The sequence below is a fragment of the Scophthalmus maximus genome, chromosome 21, assembly GCF_022379125.1.
Source record: "Scophthalmus maximus strain ysfricsl-2021 chromosome 21, ASM2237912v1, whole genome shotgun sequence".
NCBI classification, from domain to species: Eukaryota; Metazoa; Chordata; class Actinopteri; order Pleuronectiformes; family Scophthalmidae; genus Scophthalmus; species Scophthalmus maximus.
Genome location: NC_061535.1, coordinates 4673177 through 4695885, shown reverse-complemented (window position 1 = coordinate 4695885; position 22709 = coordinate 4673177). Strand labels below are relative to the sequence as shown.

Here is a 22709-nt window from a genome sequence, read left to right as displayed (position 1 = left end):
TATTTGCTCTTTTTTTTAAAGATGCAAAGACACATTGCACACAACAGCGATTTTCTTTATTGTCAAGCTTGACAACAGGCTTCGTAAGAGGGTTTTCATGCTGAATCACACGGTCAGACTGCTCCGTCACCCGTTTGGTGCGAGTTGGTGTTTACAATATTTGCATATCTTTGCATGACTGCCTCCACATTGAGGAGCTCATGCATATACGTGTACATTGTTTGAAGCTGGAGGTACAGCAGGAGGATGGAAAAACAGAGCGATCACTCCAAACCGGACACATATTCAGTGTACGCATTATTTGCAGTTATAAATACAATATTTTCTAAAATAAAATAGGTACAGACACAGTCTTTTTTTTTTTTTTAAGGTTGACAACGTCTGAAGGTGGTATGCATTATGGATTGAGTGGGGGCCATCGTCTCTAGCCTATCCCGCAACACTCCCTTTATAGCAGAAGTGTCACTGAGCATCACTCAGTGAGACTGGCAGGTCACAAAGGCTTTGGCAGTGATGAAATCTTACAGTGTTGCATAAAAGAGGCAACGGAATGAGGAAAAATCTCCATAGTGAATCGTCTTTCACAAGTCTTCATTAAAACTCCTTTCTTTTCACACCAGACGGAGCTAAAGGAGATGAGAAAAGGAAGTCAGTTGAGATAATTGAACCCCCCTCCCCCCGATCATCTGGTTTTAACAAATGTTTCAAGGTTCGGGCCATGTTGGATTTAAGTCAGGTATTCATTGAAAATTTAAAACAAAACTATGCTTAGTGCAAACCTGGCATCTGAAATTTATTGCATCAAAGTTGTATATTTGACATATTAAAGTGCACTAATAGAGTTCCTGAACATGATTCTTGTGACAAAATTTGGATTGGTATATTTCAGAGCCCACAGATGCTTTAGCGGTAGAGAGCTCAGCTCCTTTAACCACATTTTCCCAAACACTCAAAGTTCAGTGCTGATTTACTCTCTGGCATTTGAATAAAAACATTTAAATAAAGAAAATTGCTCATAATAATCAAAATAAATCAGATGAAAGCAGATCAATTATTACAAAAAGTAATCCTGTTTCGATATCAAATAATTAAAGTAAAAGAAAATAGTGCATAAATAAATTAAAACCTGTCACTAATTAATTCCTTCTGCGTTAGCTGTATCTCCTGAATCCTTTTCACTCACGATTATGAAACAAAAAGTACATTTTCAAAATACGCACGCTTTGTTCAAACTCATTCATAAAAAAAACACAAGGATTAGTGACACCAAATGTGAAAAACACAAGGCTGGCGGCAGGAAGCAGCGAAACGACGACAGGTCCGAGCTGTGGGCATGTTGTGTATCCATCACGAGGAAATGTGGGTGATTAAATAATGTTATCCCACTTTTATAGTCCTTGTGAGATGTGTCAGGTCCATTCCTCTCTGTGAGGATTCATACAATATATCATGCTGGTGCAGTTGAAGCTACTTGACAGTCAAAGCTGGCATGGCGGCGTTTCATGGAACATCCTACTGTACAAACGTGCCGTTTGTCCATTAGCAGGCGTTAGATCAGGGTACAGAGCTCGCTGGCAAGAACAAATATCTGCCGAGGGTCAGCGTTGCTGATTAACACTGTAGGTGGGCGGTTGGTTAATATCTGAGAGTGGAGTAGTAAAAGATGAGCAAAAATATCTTCATTTCTAACATTCTCCCTTTAAGTTACTTTAAGTTAAGAAATTAACTTAAAGTTCCTGTAAAGCCTTCAATGGCAAATTCTTTGAAAACATCATATTTGTTTTTATGTATCTAGAAGTAAGGCTTTCTCTCACTGACATAAAACCAAAACCCTGACTTCTGGATCTTTAACAATAAGGTGTTCTTGATGCAATGCTCCCTGTATTTTTTCCAGAAGATCTATCACCGTTTCTACCATCTATAGACCTAAATAAGAGTGCAATCAAAACAAGTCTTTACTGTGTTAATGACATACTGGCCTGAAAAGTTTCTCTAGAAGGAGGTAAAATGAAACCCCCCTCCTTTTCCCATGTGCAGTGTAACTCTAACCCCTGACTCCGCTTGTGTTTGAGAGGGAGAAACTGAACACAAGCCTCCACTGATGGTGAGAAAGACACTAAATCAGCAGTGCGTTGCTCATTCAGCCACAGGGAACAGTGGCCCAGTCAGCAAAGTCGACAATGCGGGAGAGATAACATTGACGCAGGGAATTTAGGTTGAAGTAATGGTCAGACAGTCTAACCCCATTTATAAAGAAAAACCCTGTTATAAATGATTTATAAATGGGATTAAACAAAGGGAATCCATAATTTGGAGGAGGTTGGTTTTTAACTCCGTCATGGGAGGACCAGAGATACTGCCACAACAATAAAAAGCTCTTCGGATGAAGGTCATTGCCATTGGGTGTAGATTTAAGTGGAGGTCATCCATCTTTTACAAAGATTTAAACATTGGAATGTAAAAGTCAGCTTGATCCTAAACCAATCTTTTAACCAAGGGCAACATTTCATCATACAAGCAGAGTGCAGGCATATTCGACTGCCAGCAGAGGACTGGGAAAAGCAGGCGCGGCAGAGTTATCTTTTGGCTTTGTATTTGGACTTGCTGGCATCGCGTGGCTCTCTGCTGGGGTTACTCCAGTCGTCTGCCTCGGGGCTGGTCTTGTAATGCCGCCATGCGGACTTGTTGAAGACGGGCAGGCGCTCAAAGGACTCACTGGACAGGGCCTTCAAATGGAGGAACACAACAAAAGCAAAAAGAGCCAATGAGATCGCTGTGAATCATTTATCTCAAAAATGTTCAGAAAAGAAAGAAAACTGTTGCTTATCCATTGTCCCATGCTGGAGAGGCAATTTATAAAAGGGTGAAGTGCATAAATAGGAGTGTCATCAGCACAACAATGATAATTCACACCAAGATCACAAATAATTTCACCAAGTGGTAGCATATATAAACTAAATAAAAGGGGACCAAGAATTGAACCCTGCGGAATAACAAAAAATGCTATCATGTTTTCCAGAGACTGACAAAATATCCCCTGCCAGTTTGGTTAAATCAATAAAGAACTGAACATTTTTACCAATCCAATTTTCACGACTGTCTAGAAGAATCTCTGGATCTACTGTGTCAAATGCAGCACTTATGTATGCCCATACGCAGTCGAGCCATACACAGGTCTTGATCACTAGGTGTTGTTTCAACAGACCAACTGAGGAAATTGTCTAGCTGATGCAGTATACGTAACAAACAGTTCTGAAAATGGTATTGATCTTTTAATCTTCCTCTTGGCAAAAACTGAATAAGTGTTATATCCCAAAATATCCAACGCCTACTTTAAACTCTATCATGTCTCTCGGATTCGAGAAAAGTCATTACAACGTGCACTTTGTGACTTGATTTTACCTTGAGATAGATGACAGCATCCGTGCCAACGCCCTCCATGGAGTAGAGTTTCAGGTCCCCCTGGAAGTATCGGGCGTAGAGCCTAGAAATTGGTAAACCGTAGCCAAAACCAGCCTGGACAGGGGGAGGAAAAGAAGTAGACTCCAATTTCCCAGATTGTATGAGCTGAAAAAAAGCGTTTTGGAATGGTCACTGGCATCAATATTGGTTTGATTTTATGTGAGTGTGTACCAGGGGGACAGCTCCTGGCTCCATGCTTGGAGTAGGGGCAGTGGAGTACATGTAGTTGAACAGACGGTCTATCTTCCTCAGAGGAACTCCTCCTCCACTGTCACTGATCTGGCGGAAAGAAGTAGGAAGAGAAAAAACAGGCAGATACGAGGTATAAACATCACAGCGGGGTTTTTTTCACAAGGATGTCATGCGTGAATTTGTATCTTTACTTACCTTTACGGAGAGATCCTCTTTACCCAGAGTGACTTTGGCCTTGACTGGTGGTAATCCCTCTTTGGTGTGCTCGTGGAGCTCCACGGTGGCTCTCATCGAGTTCTGCAAACGCCCACGGATTCAATTAACTCGGCTCAGCACCGGTCCTCACAGAATTATAGTCACATTACTGTATAATTACATTTAAAGAGCGCTGGACTCGTTAGGTTCACTGCAATAAATGTTGCTCTGCTCACCTTGAAGAGTTCAAACAGCATGTGGAACAGATGAGAGGGAACATACACCACCTGGATGGGCTTTTTAGGGGCCTTCACTGTAGGAAAAAATGCAAGGGGTGTGTGAGGTGAGGAAACACACACACACACACACACACACTAATGCGAAAAGCTAGTTCTTTTGAAGTTAATGCAGTAGACATTGTTATCATTATCGGACTAAATTTTGGACTCCCAAGTTGCACCCACAAGCTCTGAAGAGACTCGATAACAGAGCACATGGTGTTACAGCCGTGTGACGGATTACAAGGAGGAATGGTTACATTCGTAGACGGTTGGATTATAGCATAAACATATTGCAAAAAATGTTTTTCCTACTGTTGAACTCTTCGATCTTGAGTTCGGGAGCAGCCAAGTAGTACTTCTCGCACAGCATTTTGGCCGTGTCGTAGGCATCTGGTGGTAGCAGAGGCAAAACAACACGAGTCACACCGAAACAAGCCGAAAATGTTCAGTTTACATTCAAAATTCCTTGAAGAGCAAACTTCCCGGGTCATTGTGAGTGCAGCTTTGGATCTACCGTGCAGGAATTCCTTAAAACAAAAACTATCACTGTGTGTAAGCATGCCATTCAGCAGTAGGGATTTAAATCGCAATATTTTTTCTGGGTTCAAGATTCATTGTGTTTATTGCCATACTGATTATACTAGTATGATTGTGTGGGAAAACCTTTGCAGGAAAAATAATAAAGTACTCAATTACAGTACAGTAATTATAGAGGAAGATAAATATACAGAATAGAATAAAAAGTGTATTTGCAAGATAAATATACCGAAATAAAATAAGAATACCCATTACGCAGACATAATAAGAACAAGTAAATATGTCATTACAGGCTGAACTTGCCAATATTTCACAGTAGACATAGATATAGATATAATATAGATTTTCGAGTACTCACCCCTGACAACTTCAGCCACGCTGCAGTTAGGATCGATGCTGCCTATGTGTTTTGGATGTGCAGGGTTGGTGTCATTACCAAAGAGCAGAGCTTGGCATAAAACAAGGGAAAATAAAAGTTAGCAGCAGATACAAGGGCATTTCTAAAAAACAGCCAACCAGCTACTGTTTTCGAGGACTCACTGTGCTGGTTGATGAGCATGCGGAACGAGATGCGGTTGGTGTAAAAGCGGTCGAGGAAATACTGGATGTTGCTGCTGATGAAGGGGTCGAAGCCGAACCGCTCCTTGTACTCGATAACTCCCTGGGCCATGGTGGGCACCACATCATTGTGACGGTTGCGGATCTCGATCAAGAGCTCCAGGAAACTGAAAACAGAGAATTGAAGGGGAAATCAAAATCGATCAACGCATCAACAGATTCTTAGATTGACTGTGAGATCATTCTTATCATTCACAAATACTAGTGCCAAATTTTAATTTAAGAAAAGAAAACTTCATTCAAGGAAGACATGCATTACAAGCAATAAGAAAATATGTTATATCCTGTCAAGGGATCAGTTCTGAAATTCTTTGTCAACTTTTCTGAAAAATAAGTGAGCAGATAAACAGAGCTCATAATGTACTTCTCCCCCCTCCCTCATTCCCATACCCACATTGCTTTGTGTCCTATTGTCTGACTGTAAGTAAGTACAAAATATTACTTATATATATTTTGTAAAGTTGTTGTCACGTCAAGCTTTGTGCTCACATCCATCAGACTCATTGATGGTTGACCATGTTTTAACACATTCAACACTGTTCTTTTTATGAACAATAATTATTTAACACTATTTATTGTTGACTCATTACTTTTTTACATTTAGAAGCTGTGTTCACCACTGTTTACTGCTCTGGATGTTGTATTTTGTTGGGATGTATGTGTACGATACGCACTGATGCTTTTTACACAAATACAGTTCCAAACAGTTCCGAAGTTGTCTCTGTAATTCCTTGTTTGGCTTAAATGTTTGTCTTACTTAATTAAAAAGCCCAGCAAAAGGTTCAGTGAGGGCGAGATGAGGATCAGGTTTAAGACCACTAGTGTCCTCACACTGCAGTGAACTGAAACGTGTCTGTTTTCTAAACAGACTTGTTTTAAAATCCCGCCTGTGTACCTCACCCATGTGTGGCCGTTTAGCACATGGGCTTTGTTATAGTATAAGCATACGCAGCGTTTACCTGTACAGTCAGCGGAGATGTGTGTGTGTGCTAAGGGGATTAGCTGCAGTGGAGGAGGGACGTGTAGACGTAAAGCCGCTGTACAACCGATGGCTACGTGAACGGTGCTTTCTCAAAATGAATCATTAAACAAGAAAATATCCGCTCACTCGTTCAGAGCCTCGGGATCCTCTGGCTTCCGGTTCTCGTAATCCAGCAGCTCCACAAAACTCTGCATGTACCTGACGAAGCAAGCGAATGGGGTCAAAGGGCTTCTTCACACCGACGCTGCTATAAATGATATTGTCTTGGCAGCCTTACCACTTCTGAACCAGCCGGACGGAGGGCTGGCCGAGCAGGTTGTCAGGCAGCAGGTTGACCTCTCTCATGGTGTTGGCAAGCCGCACGGGCAGCTCCTTACGCAGGAACATGTAGGACGTTTTCTCACACGCATTGTTCGTGCCTGAGAGAGAGAGAGAGAGAGAGAGAGACGATTTTTTTTGACCCGATGACATTTATTCGTCTCCTAACTCTGTAGAGGTAGTAAAGACACCTGGAAGCTGTCGTGGCGTGTTTCAATTTCCGACCTTTAACGTGACACCTTCAATGTTGCAATATGCCTATGAATATGTTTACTGTGCACACCAACATTAACGTCTGAGCCATACAAGGAAATCATGAATCATGTACCGCAGCACAGAGGGGGGAGGTCACGGAGAGGTTAGCGGGATTTATGCTTTTCAGTATATAAACAGGAAAAACTCCCAATGGCTGCTGCGCAATCTTGAACATTGACAATAACTTTTGTGTGAGTTTGCATTTTCTTAACATCCTTCTGATCAAATTGTGATTTACTGCACGTGCGGGTCTCATGCTTCCCTCTCACATGAGAAGCACGTGAACCCTATTAACCCTCAGCAAAGAGCCACTGGACACAGCAGGGGAACATCTGTTGGGGAAAACGCTCAGGTTCTTTTAGTTATTTAAATAAAAAGAAAAAAGAGGGAACAGTTGGTAGAGTCTCAGACAACACAAGGCACTTCAACTCTGATGATCTGGCAGAACAACGGGAAGCGGTCCTTTCGCCTCAGCTCGGATGAGAGGCGTCCCCCTGATTTAGGAGGAAAAGTACATATGTAAAAAAAGAGAAAAGGGGAAGTGAAAACGACAAATACTGACTCAGCCCCGGAATGACACAATCTTTTGCCCCGCTAGCTCTCTCGGGCGTTAACTATTACCACCAATGACTGTTTCTTAATAAGAGTGTATCAGCATGGGCTTCCTGTTACTTTCCACAGCTGTGAGAGCCAATGACGTCAGGGAGATGAGACGACACTGTGTTGAATCAGAGATGGATTAAGAGGGAAAGCCTGGAGAGCAGCCCCTGTGAGTCACACTGACTCAAGCATCCAGTCAAATGTGTGCACATAGAAAAACCACGACGTGCAATCTGATTATGCATCACTCAACTTCTTGTTGAGCAATAAAAAATACAAAAATAAAAACATGCAACAGGCTACTTGCTGTTGCCCCACAGAGTCTGAAAGGAAAGACCTGCATCATGCATCATGCATCCAGCAGCAACAGACCGCCGTCAGGCGAATCAAGTCATCGCAGTGTGTGTGTGTGTGTGTGTGTGTGTGTGTGTGTGTGTTGTTGTCTTGGAGTCAACAACACATTCAGGAGGCCACATCCGTGTAAGGTTTCACGTGCAGCACAAGACTCCTCTCTCTATTAATAACGCGGTGACACATCAACTCCACTGACACATCGGCCCAAGAGACGCGCCGAGGCCGCTCTCCCGTTGTACTTTGAGGATGTGACAGCCCCCGCGCGGCCCCGCGACTTACCGAAATCCAGGAACTGCTTGATGGAGAGCGGGGACGGGGAGAACCGGGAGTAGTACTCGATCTTGGGGTTGGCGTTCTTCAGGAGGCACACGAAGATCCTCATCGTGAAAGTTTGAACGGTGATGCGCGGGCGTGTAGCTGCGAGAATTAAGACTCAAGAAGAATAAAAACACGAGCGTTTCATGCCCGGTGCCGTCGGCGGGCAGACACGTCGGCGTCCGCGCTTGTCCCCGGCCCGCGAGCCTCCAGTGCACACGAGACGACGCGGTGGACAAATGTCCATGAGGTTTACATGATACGACACAGGCAGTTCGCTCTCAGGAGGCACTCGCTCTGCACAGACCGACTTTCCGTTCTGCAGTCGAGCCTGTCGGAATACAACAGCGACTTCCGTGTACGCTTTTCAAAATAAGACACAGCCCGTCAAACGTAGGCGATATATGCAAGGCATTGAGGTCATAAAATTCAGTCTCTAAAGAGAACAAAAACGTGTTACCCAGAATGCAGTCTTTATGAAAGGTCAATTCAAATAAATTATTTTTTTAATATTCATTCATAATTATAAGCTTTAAAAATAACCCACTCCCTGTTATGATTTCTTTTTCGGCATGGATGGATGGGTACTAAAGTTCAAGGGGCCTGTCTGGGATTCTCCTGCAAAATGTCACCGAAAGAGACACGGACCAACAACAAAGAGACACATATTGGTTACAAAGACCGGAAAACAACTATAGAGAGATAAATAATAAACTACAACGAGGTACAAAACTGCGAAGACGGACACGATTGACACAAACAGATAAAAGAGAAAACTCTTTTCAGGATGTAAACGTAAAAGGACATTTATCAGATACTAAATGGACATCCAAAAGGAAAGTTCATCTCCTTTTTTTGTGAAGAAATTAATATGAAATATAAAATATATCATTGAAACAGGAGTAGTATAAGGTGAACCAACCAATAGCAAAATCAGTCTAAAACAACTAGTGTAAAGACGATAAAAGATTCTATCTGTGGTTTCAATATCACACAACCAAGTCCATTTACTAAACAACTTAAGATTTACAACCACAACCCTCATGGTTTCTTATGGAACACCTAATTAATGTGAATACTTATTTTTGCCAATGACTTATTGACAACCCTGTGAGCCTTTAATAATAAAATAACATCTATAAATGCCGCCTTAATAGTTTCACACGTAACACAGTTACAACAACAACTTACTAACATTTACAACTGCAGATAAGATGGCCGAAGAAACTCGTAAAACATTTTTATCGAAGACATTATCAGTGACATGCCTTTTATTATCCATATGACTAAACAGCAAGGCGGGGCTGGTTTGACAAATAAAGAATACAAATAAAGAATTAATGAATAATAATTGTAAATAACAACTTATGAAACAAAAAACAATAAGAGCAACCAATATTGCTCTTACGCACAGGGGGAAAAAACAACATTTTATTCTGAAAGATGTTCTCGGACTTCCGACCTGTTTGAGCTACTTTGATGTTTTTGGACAGCACGTACGTTCGAAAGTCTCCTCTCAACCGCACTTGGCAAGGGCTTGTTGATGCACTGCGGCGATTGGTCCAAAACGCGGAAATGAGCAACAGCAGCGAACCCAGCTGGACGGGGGCGTGTCAATCAACATCGTTCCCGTTACCTTGTTTATGAGCAGGTGCTTTATGATAAACGCATGTAAAATGTAAAGATTCACGCATTTATTAGCTATTTGCTTCAAAATGTCTCATTGTAATTCCTAATAACTGTCATTTGTAATTTGTAATCTATAAATTGTAATTTGTAACTACCATCTGTAATTAGTAATTAGAATAACTGAGTGTGTTTGAGGACTGTGTGTTGGTTTTTGTGTCTGCTATCTGCTACAATAATAATAATAACAACAACAACAGGCAGTTGATGATAATAAGACTCTAATCCCACATTGTTTGACCGAAGCTGTTAGGTGTCAACTACAATTTGGTTTCTAACGCCATCTAGCGGCAGAAGATTAGATGGGATACAGAATATCCATCTGTGTAGATATAGAAGGATATAAATGAGTGGTGAATTTTAGTTTTTTGGTTGCCCATTGATTCATAAAGACATTCCTGGAAATCCCAGGATATTTATTTGACCTAAATTAAGACAGTATGTTTAATAAATTCTAATTTATTACCTTTGCAATTTTAATCTTTCAGTCAGGGGACAAGGCAAGTGTTTAATGTCAATTAAAATACATAATTAGTTGGGTTTAAAATGAATTTTTGAAATCAAAAAATTATAAGATGTAACCCAATACATGATAAATAGCTACTGAAATATATTTTTCACTGTAATGCATTGTATGATCAATAAGCTTGTTTTGCCTGTGTCCAATTCATTCTTATGGAACATCAAGTTTCTTTTAAATTTAGTTTTGAATTGAAGCAAATATACCACAGATTCATGAAGGAGGTGATACCAGCGAACCAAATAACTACCGTCCAATCTCTTGGTCGTCATTCTTAGAAAAGCTCATCATTATAAAATGCATCTAACTGCGTGCACTGCATTTTAAAACCTCCTCAGTCGGACAAACAGCAGCATCTATGGTGCATTATGCAGTTTGTTCACTCAATAGGAGGAAGTCTTTTATTGACCTGTTGATTTCAATCATTTGACACAGTAGATCACATGATTAATTTTGATAGTCAGAGCAGCTGGTTTTGAAACTTGCATGTTACTGGTTCCCCGATTATCGTACTGACAGAACTCAAGCAATAGATGAAAATACGTACTGTACATCTGTCTGGTTCCTTGAAGTAAAAAAAAAAAATGGGGGGGGGGGGGGGGGTGCCACAGGGATCAATACTAGGTCATATCCTGTTTGCATTGTAATGGCACAGGCTCATCAATTAGTTACCGCTTCATTCATTACTATTCTGATGACCCAGTCATTTCACATCAGCACCTACTAAAGATATTTTTCAAAATGCCCTGATTAAACAAATCTTTTTTTTTTTTTACTAAATCCAGATAAGACTGATTCGATGATTTTCGACCACAATGGAGATTAAAAATCTACTTTTAGCACAATATCAGAGGCTGAATAATAAAGGGTCAGATGTTACATGTACCTGGGTATCTGGTTAGATGAAAGTTAGATTTTAAAACTCAAGCAGTGCCTCTCTTTCAACAGCAGGAGGCAGATTGTTCAGGTCGGCTTTTTTGTCAGTGCTTGACTTTTCAGATTCACATGCACACTTCTGCTCAAAGCCTCAAGCGTCTCGTTGCTTTGTCACACAGGTCTTTTGAGATCGATCTTTTTTCTAACCGATCACTGTATCTTCCATGAAGAAAGTTGGGCGGACATAACTTACCAATTGAAGGGAACAACACTGTCTCCTTTTAATTCCTAAAGCCAAATAAGATACAATTTTATTGTTATCATCCCAGACTCAAAAATATGGGATACCATACTGCCTCACAAGAATGTAATGCCACAGTTTTCCCATTTATGAATTCAAATTTGGGGGGAAACTACATTCATAAAATTTATTATCCCTGGCAGCCTCTCTTTAACTTCATGCGATACATGTTCCTGTTTTTCTTATTGTGTCTACTCTATCACTGTGTTTTGGGCTATATTACGGTACTTTTTTGTGTTATATTTTTGTATTTTTCTCATGTCTGTGCTATATTTATATATAGGATTGTAAATCTTCATATTTTCTTTTTTGTTTCAGCTTGGTCCCGTTTTGGTTTTATTTTCCATTTGCAGGGCACCACTAAACATCAGGGATTTGTGGTAAATTTGTATTCTTACTAAATAGAAATTTAAAAAATGACCAGGATATGTCCTCGGAAATTATAAGGAAATTACAGATCCGCATAGTAAAGCATAACCATCCTGCACCTTTTACTGAAAGTGAATGGTTTCTTTTTTGGAGAGAAAAAAATGGAGATGCAAGGAGGACACAATTCAAGAAGTAAGGAATTATTGAGTTGAATATTGATCCCTGATCAATGTTTCTGTCTGTCACACTGTTTCCTCTGTGATCCTTAATGAACATCCACAACATTAGATAATTTATATTTATTAAAATGCGCTTATATAATCTCTTAATCAAACAAATGTAGGACAATCACACACACACACACACACACACACACACACACACACACACACACACACACACACACACACACACACACACACACACACACACACACACACACACACACACACACACACTCACTCAGTCAGTCAGTTCTCCACACAGATAGACCCCGGCACTGAAACCATCTTTGTGTTTTCATTGTCGTCGACCTCCTCTTCAGGTAAAGGGTCGTACAGTCGACGATACAGCAGCCGCGTTACCAGCGTGATGATGAACATCTCCAGGATCAACAGCTGCTGACTCATCACTGTGGGACAGAGAGCAAAGTAAAAGTCAAATGGGGCAGAGAGGGAATGAAATAGAGTTAGGGTTAGGATGTGGACTCACTGTATCCTCTGGCTGGGGAAGAGAAAGGTGGCACACAGGCAATGGTTCCATTCATAGCCAAGATGTTGATGATAGCGGACTGCAGCTGGCTCAGGACCAGCACCAGCTACACACACACACACACAAACACACATACACACGCACACCGTTAACCCTGACAAAAACAAGGCTATTGGAAAATCCTGTAATAAACTTATGAAAGCCCTATAACCTGACATGTGATTAGTTAACTTACAGGCAAGAACATACATTGAGCTGTGTTTGCTACTGTCCGTCGCCAAATGTGTGTATACAGCTGTGTGTGTGTGTGTGTGTGTGTGTGTGTGTGTGTGTGTGTGTGTGTGTGTGTGTGTGTGTGTGCATACAGGCTTCCCCTGTGCTTTACCTGGTACATGGCATACTTGGGGATGATCTTCAGCGTCCGTAGGGCAGTTCTCAGGTGCATGAACATGATCGCTACTGGCCACAAGGCCGTGATTGTCAAGATGCCCACAAACGGGTTGATCCATATGGCAGCTCCGGTAATCTCCAACTGAAATGGAGACACACACACACACACACACACACACACACACACACACACACACACACACACACACACACACACACACACACACACACACACACACACACACACACACACACACACACACACACACACACACACACACACACACACACACACACACACACACACACACTATTTTATTTCATTTGCATACACTGTATTGAAGTGAAATCATGACCATGACAACAGTGGGAGTCTGGGCTGTATACTGTATCCTTATGACTCCCTTGTCGACCGCAAAAAGCAAGGATAATAGTTAGTCATAACAATTTAGGGATATGACAGCATGTGAATTTCCATGTTATCAACTCACGTCAGCCAGGTCAAAGGTCCCGTTGGTCCAGAGGACAATGGAGAGGATGGTGAAGACCACCTTCAGCAGGGCAAACTGGAAAGAGCCGAGCTTGAGCAGGAAGAGCGAGCGCCTGGAGTTGGAACAGAGGAAACTACTTTCACGGTGGCAGATTCAACAGTAGGGCTGTGTGATGGCTATTACCATTGCATTCAAATGTCTGTTTTTGTCCCAAACTCAACACAGTCCTCAACAGAGTCTCTAAGTGCATTTGAAAAAACATGTGGTTGCAAGCTGCACAGGATCTGTGCTCAATTCGCCGTGCAGGAGGGCGACTCGGTAACCCAGGGAGCGCTCGGTATCAAAGCAACGCTTTATCGGATGTGTGCAAAATGTGCCCCCCGTGCCGACAACAGACGGGAGCACCACTGTCTACCGTCACAACTCTGTTTGTTGCAGCCTTTAAGTACGAACAGTTAAAGGAATAGTCTGGACATTTTGTCTGCTTTCTTGCCCAAGTGTTCTGGGAAGAGGTTTATGCAGGAAATATGTTGGTTGTCTTAGGTAAGCTAAAAGGATGGAAGAGGGAAACAGCTGACCTTTCCTGGTACGTTCTAGCTAATGACTCCCAGCAAAGAAATAGTCAAGCTTATACCAATACTCCTGTAAAACCCATTTTTTTATGGATTAAACAATGTGAACATATTTAATTTATTATTGAGCTTTCAAGTCAGTAACTGCAAGGCAAGTTATTGTTATCTTTGGACAGAACCAGTCCGGCTGAGTCTCTTTCCAGCGCTAAACTGATCTAAGATGGCTTTTGCCATCATACACTGAATCATTTTAAATGCATGCTCCACTGGAGTGGAAGACTCGTGGCGGCCGATTCTATAATGTAGATCGATTTCTCCTTTTTTGTTTAAATCAAAACAGAAAAGCATAAGATGAAATTTGAGGTCAATTATGTGCAGTATATTTTCTATATTAATATTTACTGACTGAATAGTTGATACCAGTATCAGAACTCCTGAGGCCTTTTTTAATTTATTTCTTTAAATGAACTCTTCTGCCAAAGAGGAACATGAATTCAGAATTCCCGATTCACTCTCGTCATGTGAAGAGCCGTCATTTCTGCCGCCATCAAACCCCACACAGGCTCTTGTCGATTCACAGCTATTGATTACGAAGACCCCGGACTGCACATGTTTACCGTGTGATGGCCACATGCGGCAGGCAGAGGCAGCAGCAGCAGCACGGCCCCGTGCTGATCTTCAGTTTGTGTTTCCCTGCTCGCCTCAGGAAGGCCTCGTCACCGCCCACCTCCTCCAGCATCAGGATCAGGAACTTGAACACCACGATGGCAAAGTAGCTACGAGGTGGGGCAGGGAAATAGAAAATAAGGGACGACGGACGGACAGAGGGAGAATGACGGATGAAGGGAAGAGAAGAAAAAAACACACGAAGACAGAGGATCTGTAGAAAAAGCCTAGACAATGAAAGACATAGCTTCCAAAAACATTACACAACGGTGTCACTGTTTCCAATAGTATTCTTGGAAGGGTTACGACATTTAAGCTTCTTTCCCCGCGGGGCTCTGGGAGTGAAATAATACACAGCTCAGTAGAGAGGCGGAGGGCGAGTATAGAGCGAAGCAAAGACAAACAGACCCACCATGCGGAGGTCATGTCAGTAAACATGGTGGCTCTGGGGATCCACATCCCCACACAAGACATGGTGCCAATAACCTTAAAAAGAGAGGAGGAGGAGGTAAAAACCACGTGAAGACATAGAATATATCTGACCGACACACGTGTGCATTGTGCACTGGAATCTGTGAAACTGGTCTCACCGGCGCTGCCCCATTCACCCAGATGATGACGCTCTTCTTATTCGACGGCACTTTCCGGTAGATGTAGACACACTCCTCGATGAAGACCAGCACGGACACCGCCGCCATGAAGGTGAGGATGGAGTAGAGGATGACGCCAAAGATGTCCAAGTCTGGAGGCAGAGAAAGGGAAATGACGTCAGATTATCTTCTCTCCAAATTTCAGCTGGGACTCTTGATCCTAAAGTTGATGGTGAGGATTAAGGTTGGGCTGTCGGGGCCTTTATTCAGGCCTTGACATGTATATTTACAGCCAAAAGCAGCCAACAGCCTCAGAGTATCTCAAATGTATGACGCTAAACTTGTAAGCAAGTATAAAATTTATATCATAATAATAATTAAAAAAAGATTTTCTTTTTAATTCAGATCCAAAGTTCAATCTCCAGAAATTGAATCTTGATATGACATGTTATTGCTCTTTTGTGGGGGTACTGGTTTTAACTAACAAGACTTAACTAAAAAATAAAGGTAGCATCGTTTGACCGTAAAACAACAATGCTGAAGCGATCGGCACACTGATCAGCAGGGACCTAGGCGTACGACCTGAATTGAGTTTCTTACAGGTAAACAGAGTCAACAATAACTTGAGGTCGATTGTGAAGCAATGCGCAGTGCAAGTGAAAACAGGAACGCATTTCTTCAAATACAATAAATCACTGCCAAAGGGCACGTGCATGTTGATCCTAACTTTAGCGGACCGCGGAGGGTTCGCTTCATGCCGTGTGATATCGGAGAGCTTTGCTGTTTTAATTTCCAAGACAGAAGTGACAGTTTCAGATGGTAAATAGGTGACGATATTGGTTGTACATCAGCATTAGTTGTGTTTTCTTAAAACATTTTTCAAAAAGTTTGACCGTTCTGAAAGAAGCCATGAGTTATCTTTTTGTTTTGAGTGCTTCTTTGTATCGCTTATATTGTTTTATATTGTGTGACTGACACCTGCTGGAATTCCCCAGAGAGTACAGTACTATCTATCTCTCCTTGCATGTGGGTGGCATTAGGCACGCTGCAAGAAAGCAGCTGGCACAGAGCAACCTTCAGATCCAGACTTGAGGCACCCGGAGACACATGTGCTGAAACAGATGTCTCAGACAAAGGGTGATGACAAAGCTGCAGTTTCACAGGAAAGGGTTGAGTCAGTGGTTGAAGCATGTCAGCCGCCCGTCTCCCGGCAGTCTGCGTTATTTATTCCCTGGAATCCACCGACATTAGCGGGTAATGGCTGGATCTTAACACGCCAACAAACATCCTCAGCTTTGATGATGCTATCTTCACCTTCATTTGTACAGTCACTTTTTTCTATTGTCTGTCTGACAAAAGCTGGACATTGAAATTGGAAGTGAGTGAGTGAGTGACTGAGAACATTGGTTGGCCGGGTTTCCCTTTCAAAATGAATTGGCTCGAGCTGTTTCTATTCTTGGATCCTTTTGGTGACTAATAACAAATCCAGCAACTTTTGAAATAAACTCATTTACTTTCCAGGGAAGAGAGTTGCCAGGACTGCTCCATGAGCGAGAGGCACATCTGTTCCTCCACCCTCAGTGAGCGGCATAGCGGTTTGTTACCCACGACCACATGGAAGCTGTTCTACGCCGGTCAAAACTAGTGTTCGACCGATATATCGGCCGGCCGATAATATCGGCCGATGTATGCGTTTTTTACGCGTATCGGCATCGGCCGATGCGCGGCTGCTACGTTCACCGATAGTTTTTTTTGGGAGGGCAGATCCGGTGGCCTATCGGGCCCGGCCCCGCTCTCTCCGGAACCATTTACCCAGCGCCGTCGCGGTGCCTCTGCCCGCCGGGTACCCAACTCTCCCTTCTCCTCCGGAGAGCGGGAGGGGGGTTCAATGTCTCCCACCCCGCTTGCTGGCTCTGGCCGGCTTAGTCGTGGGTCGCTGTGGACGGGGCGCACGGTGGGTTTGTGTCTTTCCCCTTTTTCTCCAAACCCTTTGCCTTGTGGAAATTGACTTTTTTAATCTCGCGGGGCCGCCGCCGCCGACGGCCGGGCGCGAGGCTCGTGGTTGCTGTTTTACGCATCCTCCACGTCCTCGCGTTCTCTCTGCTCGTCGGCTGGCTCTTCTCCCCCCGCACCCTCCTTCTCTTCCCCGCCTTTCCCCTCTCCCGTCGGGCCCCGCACAGAGTCGGGCGCGGCTGCCGGTGGACTTTTTTAGCCGCAGGCTTTGCGCAGGGGATCCCGTTCGCGGGCGGACGAGTCCCGGTGCGTTGGAAACTCCCGAGATGCTCCAGAGCGACGTGAGCCTCGTCTCCCTCGACCCAGGGAGGCGAGCCACGGCCTTGGCCATAACCCCACTTTGACTAGGACCTCAGATCAGACGTGACAACCCGCTGAATTTAATTCTATTTAACTATTAAATTGAGGGAGCAAAAGTAGTATCGGCTCCAAATATCGGCTCAAGAAAATCGGCAGTCCATATCGGTCATCAGCTAAGGCTGATGAAAAAAGAATCGGTATCGGCATCGGCCCCTAAAAAATCTGTATCGGTCGATCCCTGGTCAAAACACAAGGAGTTTTGACCAGAATGACAGCTAACGATTTCGATCTCCTCCTCAAAGTCTGTGCAAATGTTCGATTTGGGCAAATGTGCAAAGTTGAAAAGGCCCGAGACCAGCTGACTCTCGACAGAACGCAAAATAGGATACAATGATGTCATGGATATCTTGGTCAGTTTTCAACGAGATCATTAAATTTGGTACATTGACCACGCGTGGTCCCGATAAGATTACCAAGGTTTGACCTGGTCTTGTTCGCAAGGAAACCGGAATTTTGTAAAAAACAAGTGTGACCAAAATTTGTACTGAGCAGGACATAGACAGCAGTGACACTATTTGTAAAATTAGTCATTGATAAATAGAAATTTAGTTGATTGATTATCAACTAATATGTATTGATAACATAGGCTACTTCAGTATATATTCAGCAATCTCCAAATTGGAGACAAACTTGAATTTTTTTTTTTTTAAATGAAGCGCTTTGTGGATTATTACACACGATTCAGGGATGTCGCACAAAAAAGGGGGTGATTTTTAACCTTCATTTAGTCTTAATCATACGGCAGCAAAAATGTTTTTGAACAAAAGGCCAAAAAAAGGTGAAAATAAATAAATATTAAAGGGCAATAATTAAAAACATACAACGCCACCTAAGAAGTGTCTCTACATTCTATGAAGGAGCACACAGTGGCAAGGCCGACCTCCCCAAGAATCACCAAATATTAACGTGGAATTACCTTCTTTTTTTTCATAATACTCGTGACATGTACAGAAGGATTTCAGGCATTAAAATAAGTGTTGCTTGGCTCCATTTAAGTGGATTTCCCCGTAAATGTCAGACTGCAAAAACCCTCCGAGGGGTGAAAAGCAAAAACGAAGTGGATAATCCAACATTAGCTGGAGTGTGTGGATCCACAGTAGGGGAGCACCATCAGCACCCGAGGGAAATGGATTAATGGATTAGTTGGGAATTAGTTGGGAAAAGTCACTACCAGCGACATGAGAACAGAGATCTGTCAGGACAAATTACTTCCATTGGATTGTCTTATGTATGATACTAATCTTCCCTAATATTTCATGCACACAGTAAATCAGTGCTTTAAAAAAAAAAAGTGGACCCAGAGCAGAGCTGTTGGAACTAAGGGGCCCCTGGGGGAGTCCATCATTTATGTATGTATTTATGTATGTGTGTACTGTGGGGGGTCGCCCGGCTGCTTCTGAAAACAACGTGAACGACCCTCACCACAGTGTCCCGGCGCCAAAACAAGACTGAGGGTCAATTACAGAGGGACCAGCTAACGACTACAACCATCCCACCACTTCGCAGGAGTTCCCAAAAGTGCGCGGCCCACGTCCTTCTGGGAATGACCCCCCGACAGTGATCAGGACCAGCCGCCGCCCGGGGGAGACGGCAGCCACCGGACGGAGACCGTTCCGACGAGATTCCTGCGGATCGGATCCGCCCGTGCGTCGCTACTCACCGAGGATGATGTCGATGGCGAGGGGAGGCTTCTCCCTGCAGCTCGGGTCAATAGTTCTGTTGGACCCATTATCCATTGCTGGCTCGCTGTCGGTGCAGTTGACGCACGACAAGAGAAAAGGGGGCAACTTGTGTCCAGCGACGGGCGCACGGTGCGTATCTGAGGTCCGGGGAGCCCTGCGCGCTGACTCTCCTCTCCAAAACGTCCACAAGGAGCGTCCTCAAACTTTCTCAGAGGGATATCTGCGTCCCGGGTAACCCCCCCCCCAAAAAAAAACACTTGCTGTGATCGGTAAGACCCGCCTCCTCACCAGTCGTCAGCAGCACCGCCTGCATCCCTGACGTGAAAAAAACGTGGCTTGCGAAAGGAGAACGGAGTTTTGGCCCCCGTCAATAATTCCTGGAACATTCTTTATTGTATTATTGTTTTATCTCGGGGATTTTAAAGGAGAGCAAAATGAGGGAAGATTCCAAAAAAAGCACCAATGAAAACCTCGCCACTCACAAATGCGATAGTTTCGCCTGAGCTTGTCAAAGAATATTTGAGGTTCAAGGTGATTGGTTACAGTAGAAAATTGGTACATATGTTTCACAGGAGAAAAAAACATGGGTGATCAGAGTTCAGGACAGAAGGACCGGTGTTGTCAAACAAGCTTTAGGCGTCTGTGCATTTTTCTCAGGACCGGACTGGAGCGTGTGGACAAAGCATGCACTCACATCACATGCTCCCTTGTTCCCATGGCAACATGTGCAGGCGCATCGTCATGTGAGGCATTCGCTTGCAAATCTTTTTCGCGCCCCTGGGTCCCTTAAAGATATTGTTAGCGTGTTATATTGTCATCTTTAAGATGACAATATAACACGCACGCACGCACGCACGCACACACGCACACACACACACACACACACACACACAAACACACAAGACTGTGTCCAAAAATGGAGGCAGTCACCAGGTGCCTGTACCTGTATTCTTGACCAGCAGAGGGCGACTCCACTGGTCGCAAAAAGAAATCAGTTTCTATAGAAGTTTATGAGCAAACGACCTTAACTACTTGTCATTTGACTTATAACGTCAGTTAACATTTTCCTGATGATGCATGAGGTTCATTTTGAAACTTTGGTCTAATTCACAGAAAAATTTGATGATAAAGCGTGGCATGTGTTGGGGGCATAGTTTGCAGCGCGATTGACTGCTAATACCGTCCGATGCGGGCCGATCGCAGGTGTAGGTGGACGCGCAGCGGGAAAGCTCTCAGACAGCTCCTCCAAATATGGTTACTTCTGGTTTAAATATTTTTTTAAAACGAGATGGCCCTCCGGCCGAAATGCTAAGACACGAGGCTTATAAACGTCAGCTCATAAACCGATGGGTGACGTCACGTTGGGTCACTTGGTGAAAAACTGCTCTAAGATCAAGAGGTTGAATCTCCCTCTCCTCCAGACAGGTAAAATGAATTGGAGATGGCGAAACGCATTAAAAACACGAACAAGGTCACGCAGAATAAGCTCTTACAAAACCCTCCGGCCAAATATTGGCAAACAGGAAGGACGAGGGCGATGGGGGAGTCTTTAAAAGCCATACCGTGTGTTCAGTGCTACATAATGCGCTGCATGAGCCACTTCCGTCCGACCTCATATGACCACTGAATCATGGTGATCAAGTCTGAGCAACTGATTGTGCTTACAGCACAGTAAGTCAGGCCACTCCTTGATGATTCTGTTCCAGCAGGCTCGTGTACCGACGGGCCTGATGGAAACGTTCCATTCACTCTCAGTCACAACACACCTTGATCAAGATGTCAATGGAAAAACTCTTTATCTTGTTTCTATTTTGGTTCAAACTCTTTAATTTTTCCGACCAAGTCTCTTAAAAAAAAGCAGACGGGCTGTGCAGATGAGGTCATAAGAATCAAACTCAGCACACCATGACAGCAGCCGTGTTGATGTAGTGAAACGTGATTGCTCTGTATATCGTATATCGGATTCCCAGCTGTACGCCAGACGCTCAGCTAAAAGTTTATCTGGATGCGGCCGCAGTCGATTGATCAAGTCCCATGACATCATCCACTGGGGTTTCGATTCCATTGCTCCCGACACCATCGGGCTGTGTGAGCTGAGACGAGTTGGTGTTACTGTGCGAAAATCACTTTTTAAATGGTGGGTACGTGCCTTTAATGCATAAACCATCTGAGCCTGCAGGCTTCAGCCTTGGTTGGCCGGGCAATGTTTGGTTTTGTAACATGTCACTATTTGCTCTCCTCCAAAAACTGACACCGAGGTCATTAACATGGGAGTTTGAGGATGTGTTCACACACACACACACACACACACACACACACACACACACACACACACACACACACACACACACACACACACACACACACACACACACACACACACACACACACACACACACACACACACACACACACACACACACACACACACACACACACACACACACACACACACACACTCAAAATAATTATGTAGATATGCCTATGGCCAGCTTGCTGCACAGATCTGCAGAGCAGATGTGAAACACTCAGGGGACTTAACTTCGGATTCTCCTTAATTTTGTCATGAAATGTTAAGTGAAGCATCAGGGATTCGTGAGGAGGAGTCAACAACGGTCGCACTTGCAGAAGTCAAGGGCCTTGGTGTCAGATAGATAGCGGAGGTTCATGTGGGGTCCCTAATCACAAAAGGTTGTTGACTTTTCTCAGATACTGTGTGCACGATGCGGCACGCCCGTGTTACTTTTGTATCCGAGCTTATCAGAAATCCCTTTTCAGACCGTGCATAGGAACCGAAAGCTGTGTTTACTGTTCCTATCACTTGTCTCTTCCTGACAGCCCAAGGCTAAACACTGCTCCTCATTTCATCCGCCTGCTGTAATTGCATCAATTTAGGTTTCATTCCTGCCATTTAGACAGTGCAAAAGCCAATGACTATATTCTACTCACAAACCGTCCCCCCCCCCATCCAACGGAATACACAGTGTGTTGCCTACAGCACAGACGGTGTTGTAAGATTGAGCCAGTTTCAGAATTTATGATTAAAGCCAGACTGACCAAAAGCCCATAAAACCCAACTCATCTACACAACTCACAAATGCGCAGATGTGAATTATAAAAGTTCTATAAGGAAGCAACACGTAATCTGATGAGTCATCTCAAGTGGTGGGTTGTTGCTGAAAATGAAAAAAACATAGGTGTGTGGAGTTACAGCGAATTCGAGGGCATTGCATATCTATCACATCCATCCTCAATTGAATTCAGGATGTAAAATGCTGAATGGTGAAAAAAAAGATCCCCCCAAAATCCCCTTGGTCAACTTTGATTGTTTTGATTTGACTTAATTCTAAAACTGATGAGAGCTGAATTAGAC

General features: G+C 43.4%; 2 protein-coding genes across 3 annotated transcripts; both read right to left on the bottom strand.

The window, feature by feature from the left end:
* Positions 1 to 41: 41 nt before the first annotated feature.
* pdk3a (pyruvate dehydrogenase kinase, isozyme 3a) lies at positions 42 to 8454 on the bottom strand. 2 transcript variants are annotated; one of them, XM_035619081.2, is made up of 12 exons: positions 8074 to 8453; positions 6545 to 6686; positions 6394 to 6465; positions 5208 to 5392; positions 5026 to 5115; positions 4443 to 4520; positions 4086 to 4162; positions 3850 to 3951; positions 3634 to 3741; positions 3403 to 3516; positions 2606 to 2726; positions 42 to 626 (listed from the first exon to the last, which is right to left on the bottom strand). In XM_035619081.2, the coding sequence occupies exons 1-12, from the start codon at positions 8174 to 8176 to the stop codon at positions 595 to 597; spliced, it is 1224 nt and encodes a 407-aa protein (XP_035474974.1). In that variant the 5' UTR covers positions 8177 to 8453; the 3' UTR covers positions 42 to 594. The 2 variants fall into 2 exon arrangements, with proteins under 2 accessions (XP_035474974.1, XP_035474975.1); XM_035619082.2 differs by lacking the exon at positions 4443 to 4520 and having other exon boundaries at positions 8074 to 8454.
* Positions 8455 to 12145: 3691 nt separating this feature from the next.
* On the bottom strand, positions 12146 to 19569 carry slc51a (solute carrier family 51 subunit alpha). The gene is made up of 8 exons (XM_035619089.2): positions 19315 to 19569; positions 15282 to 15433; positions 15104 to 15177; positions 14643 to 14801; positions 13454 to 13565; positions 12958 to 13104; positions 12573 to 12678; positions 12146 to 12492 (listed from the first exon to the last, which is right to left on the bottom strand). The coding sequence occupies exons 1-8, from the start codon at positions 19388 to 19390 to the stop codon at positions 12332 to 12334; spliced, it is 987 nt and encodes a 328-aa protein (XP_035474982.1). The 5' UTR covers positions 19391 to 19569; the 3' UTR covers positions 12146 to 12331.
* Between the last annotated feature and the right edge of the window lie 3140 nt (positions 19570 to 22709).

Bases quoted from the DNA above. Each gene is read 5' to 3' on its own strand.
- slc51a (XM_035619089.2), bottom strand. From the start codon at position 19,390: ATGGATAATGGGTCCAACAGAACTATTGACCCGAGCTGCAGGGAGAAG. The intron at 15,178-15,281 runs GTGAGACCAGTT...TCTCTTTTTAAG, and splicing joins GGGTGAATGGGGCAGCGCCG to GTTATTGGCACCATGTCTTG. The intron at 12,679-12,957 runs GTAAAGCACAGG...GTGTGTGTGTAG, and splicing joins CCAAGTATGCCATGTACCAG to CTGGTGCTGGTCCTGAGCCA.
- pdk3a (XM_035619081.2), bottom strand. From the start codon at position 8,176: ATGAGGATCTTCGTGTGCCTCCTGAAGAACGCCAACCCCAAGATCGAG. The intron at 5,116-5,207 runs GTGAGTCCTCGA...TTTTATGCCAAG, and splicing joins CATGCTCATCAACCAGCACA to CTCTGCTCTTTGGTAATGAC. The intron at 3,742-3,849 runs GTAAGTAAAGAT...TCTTTCCGCCAG, and splicing joins AAGAGGATCTCTCCGTAAAG to ATCAGTGACAGTGGAGGAGG.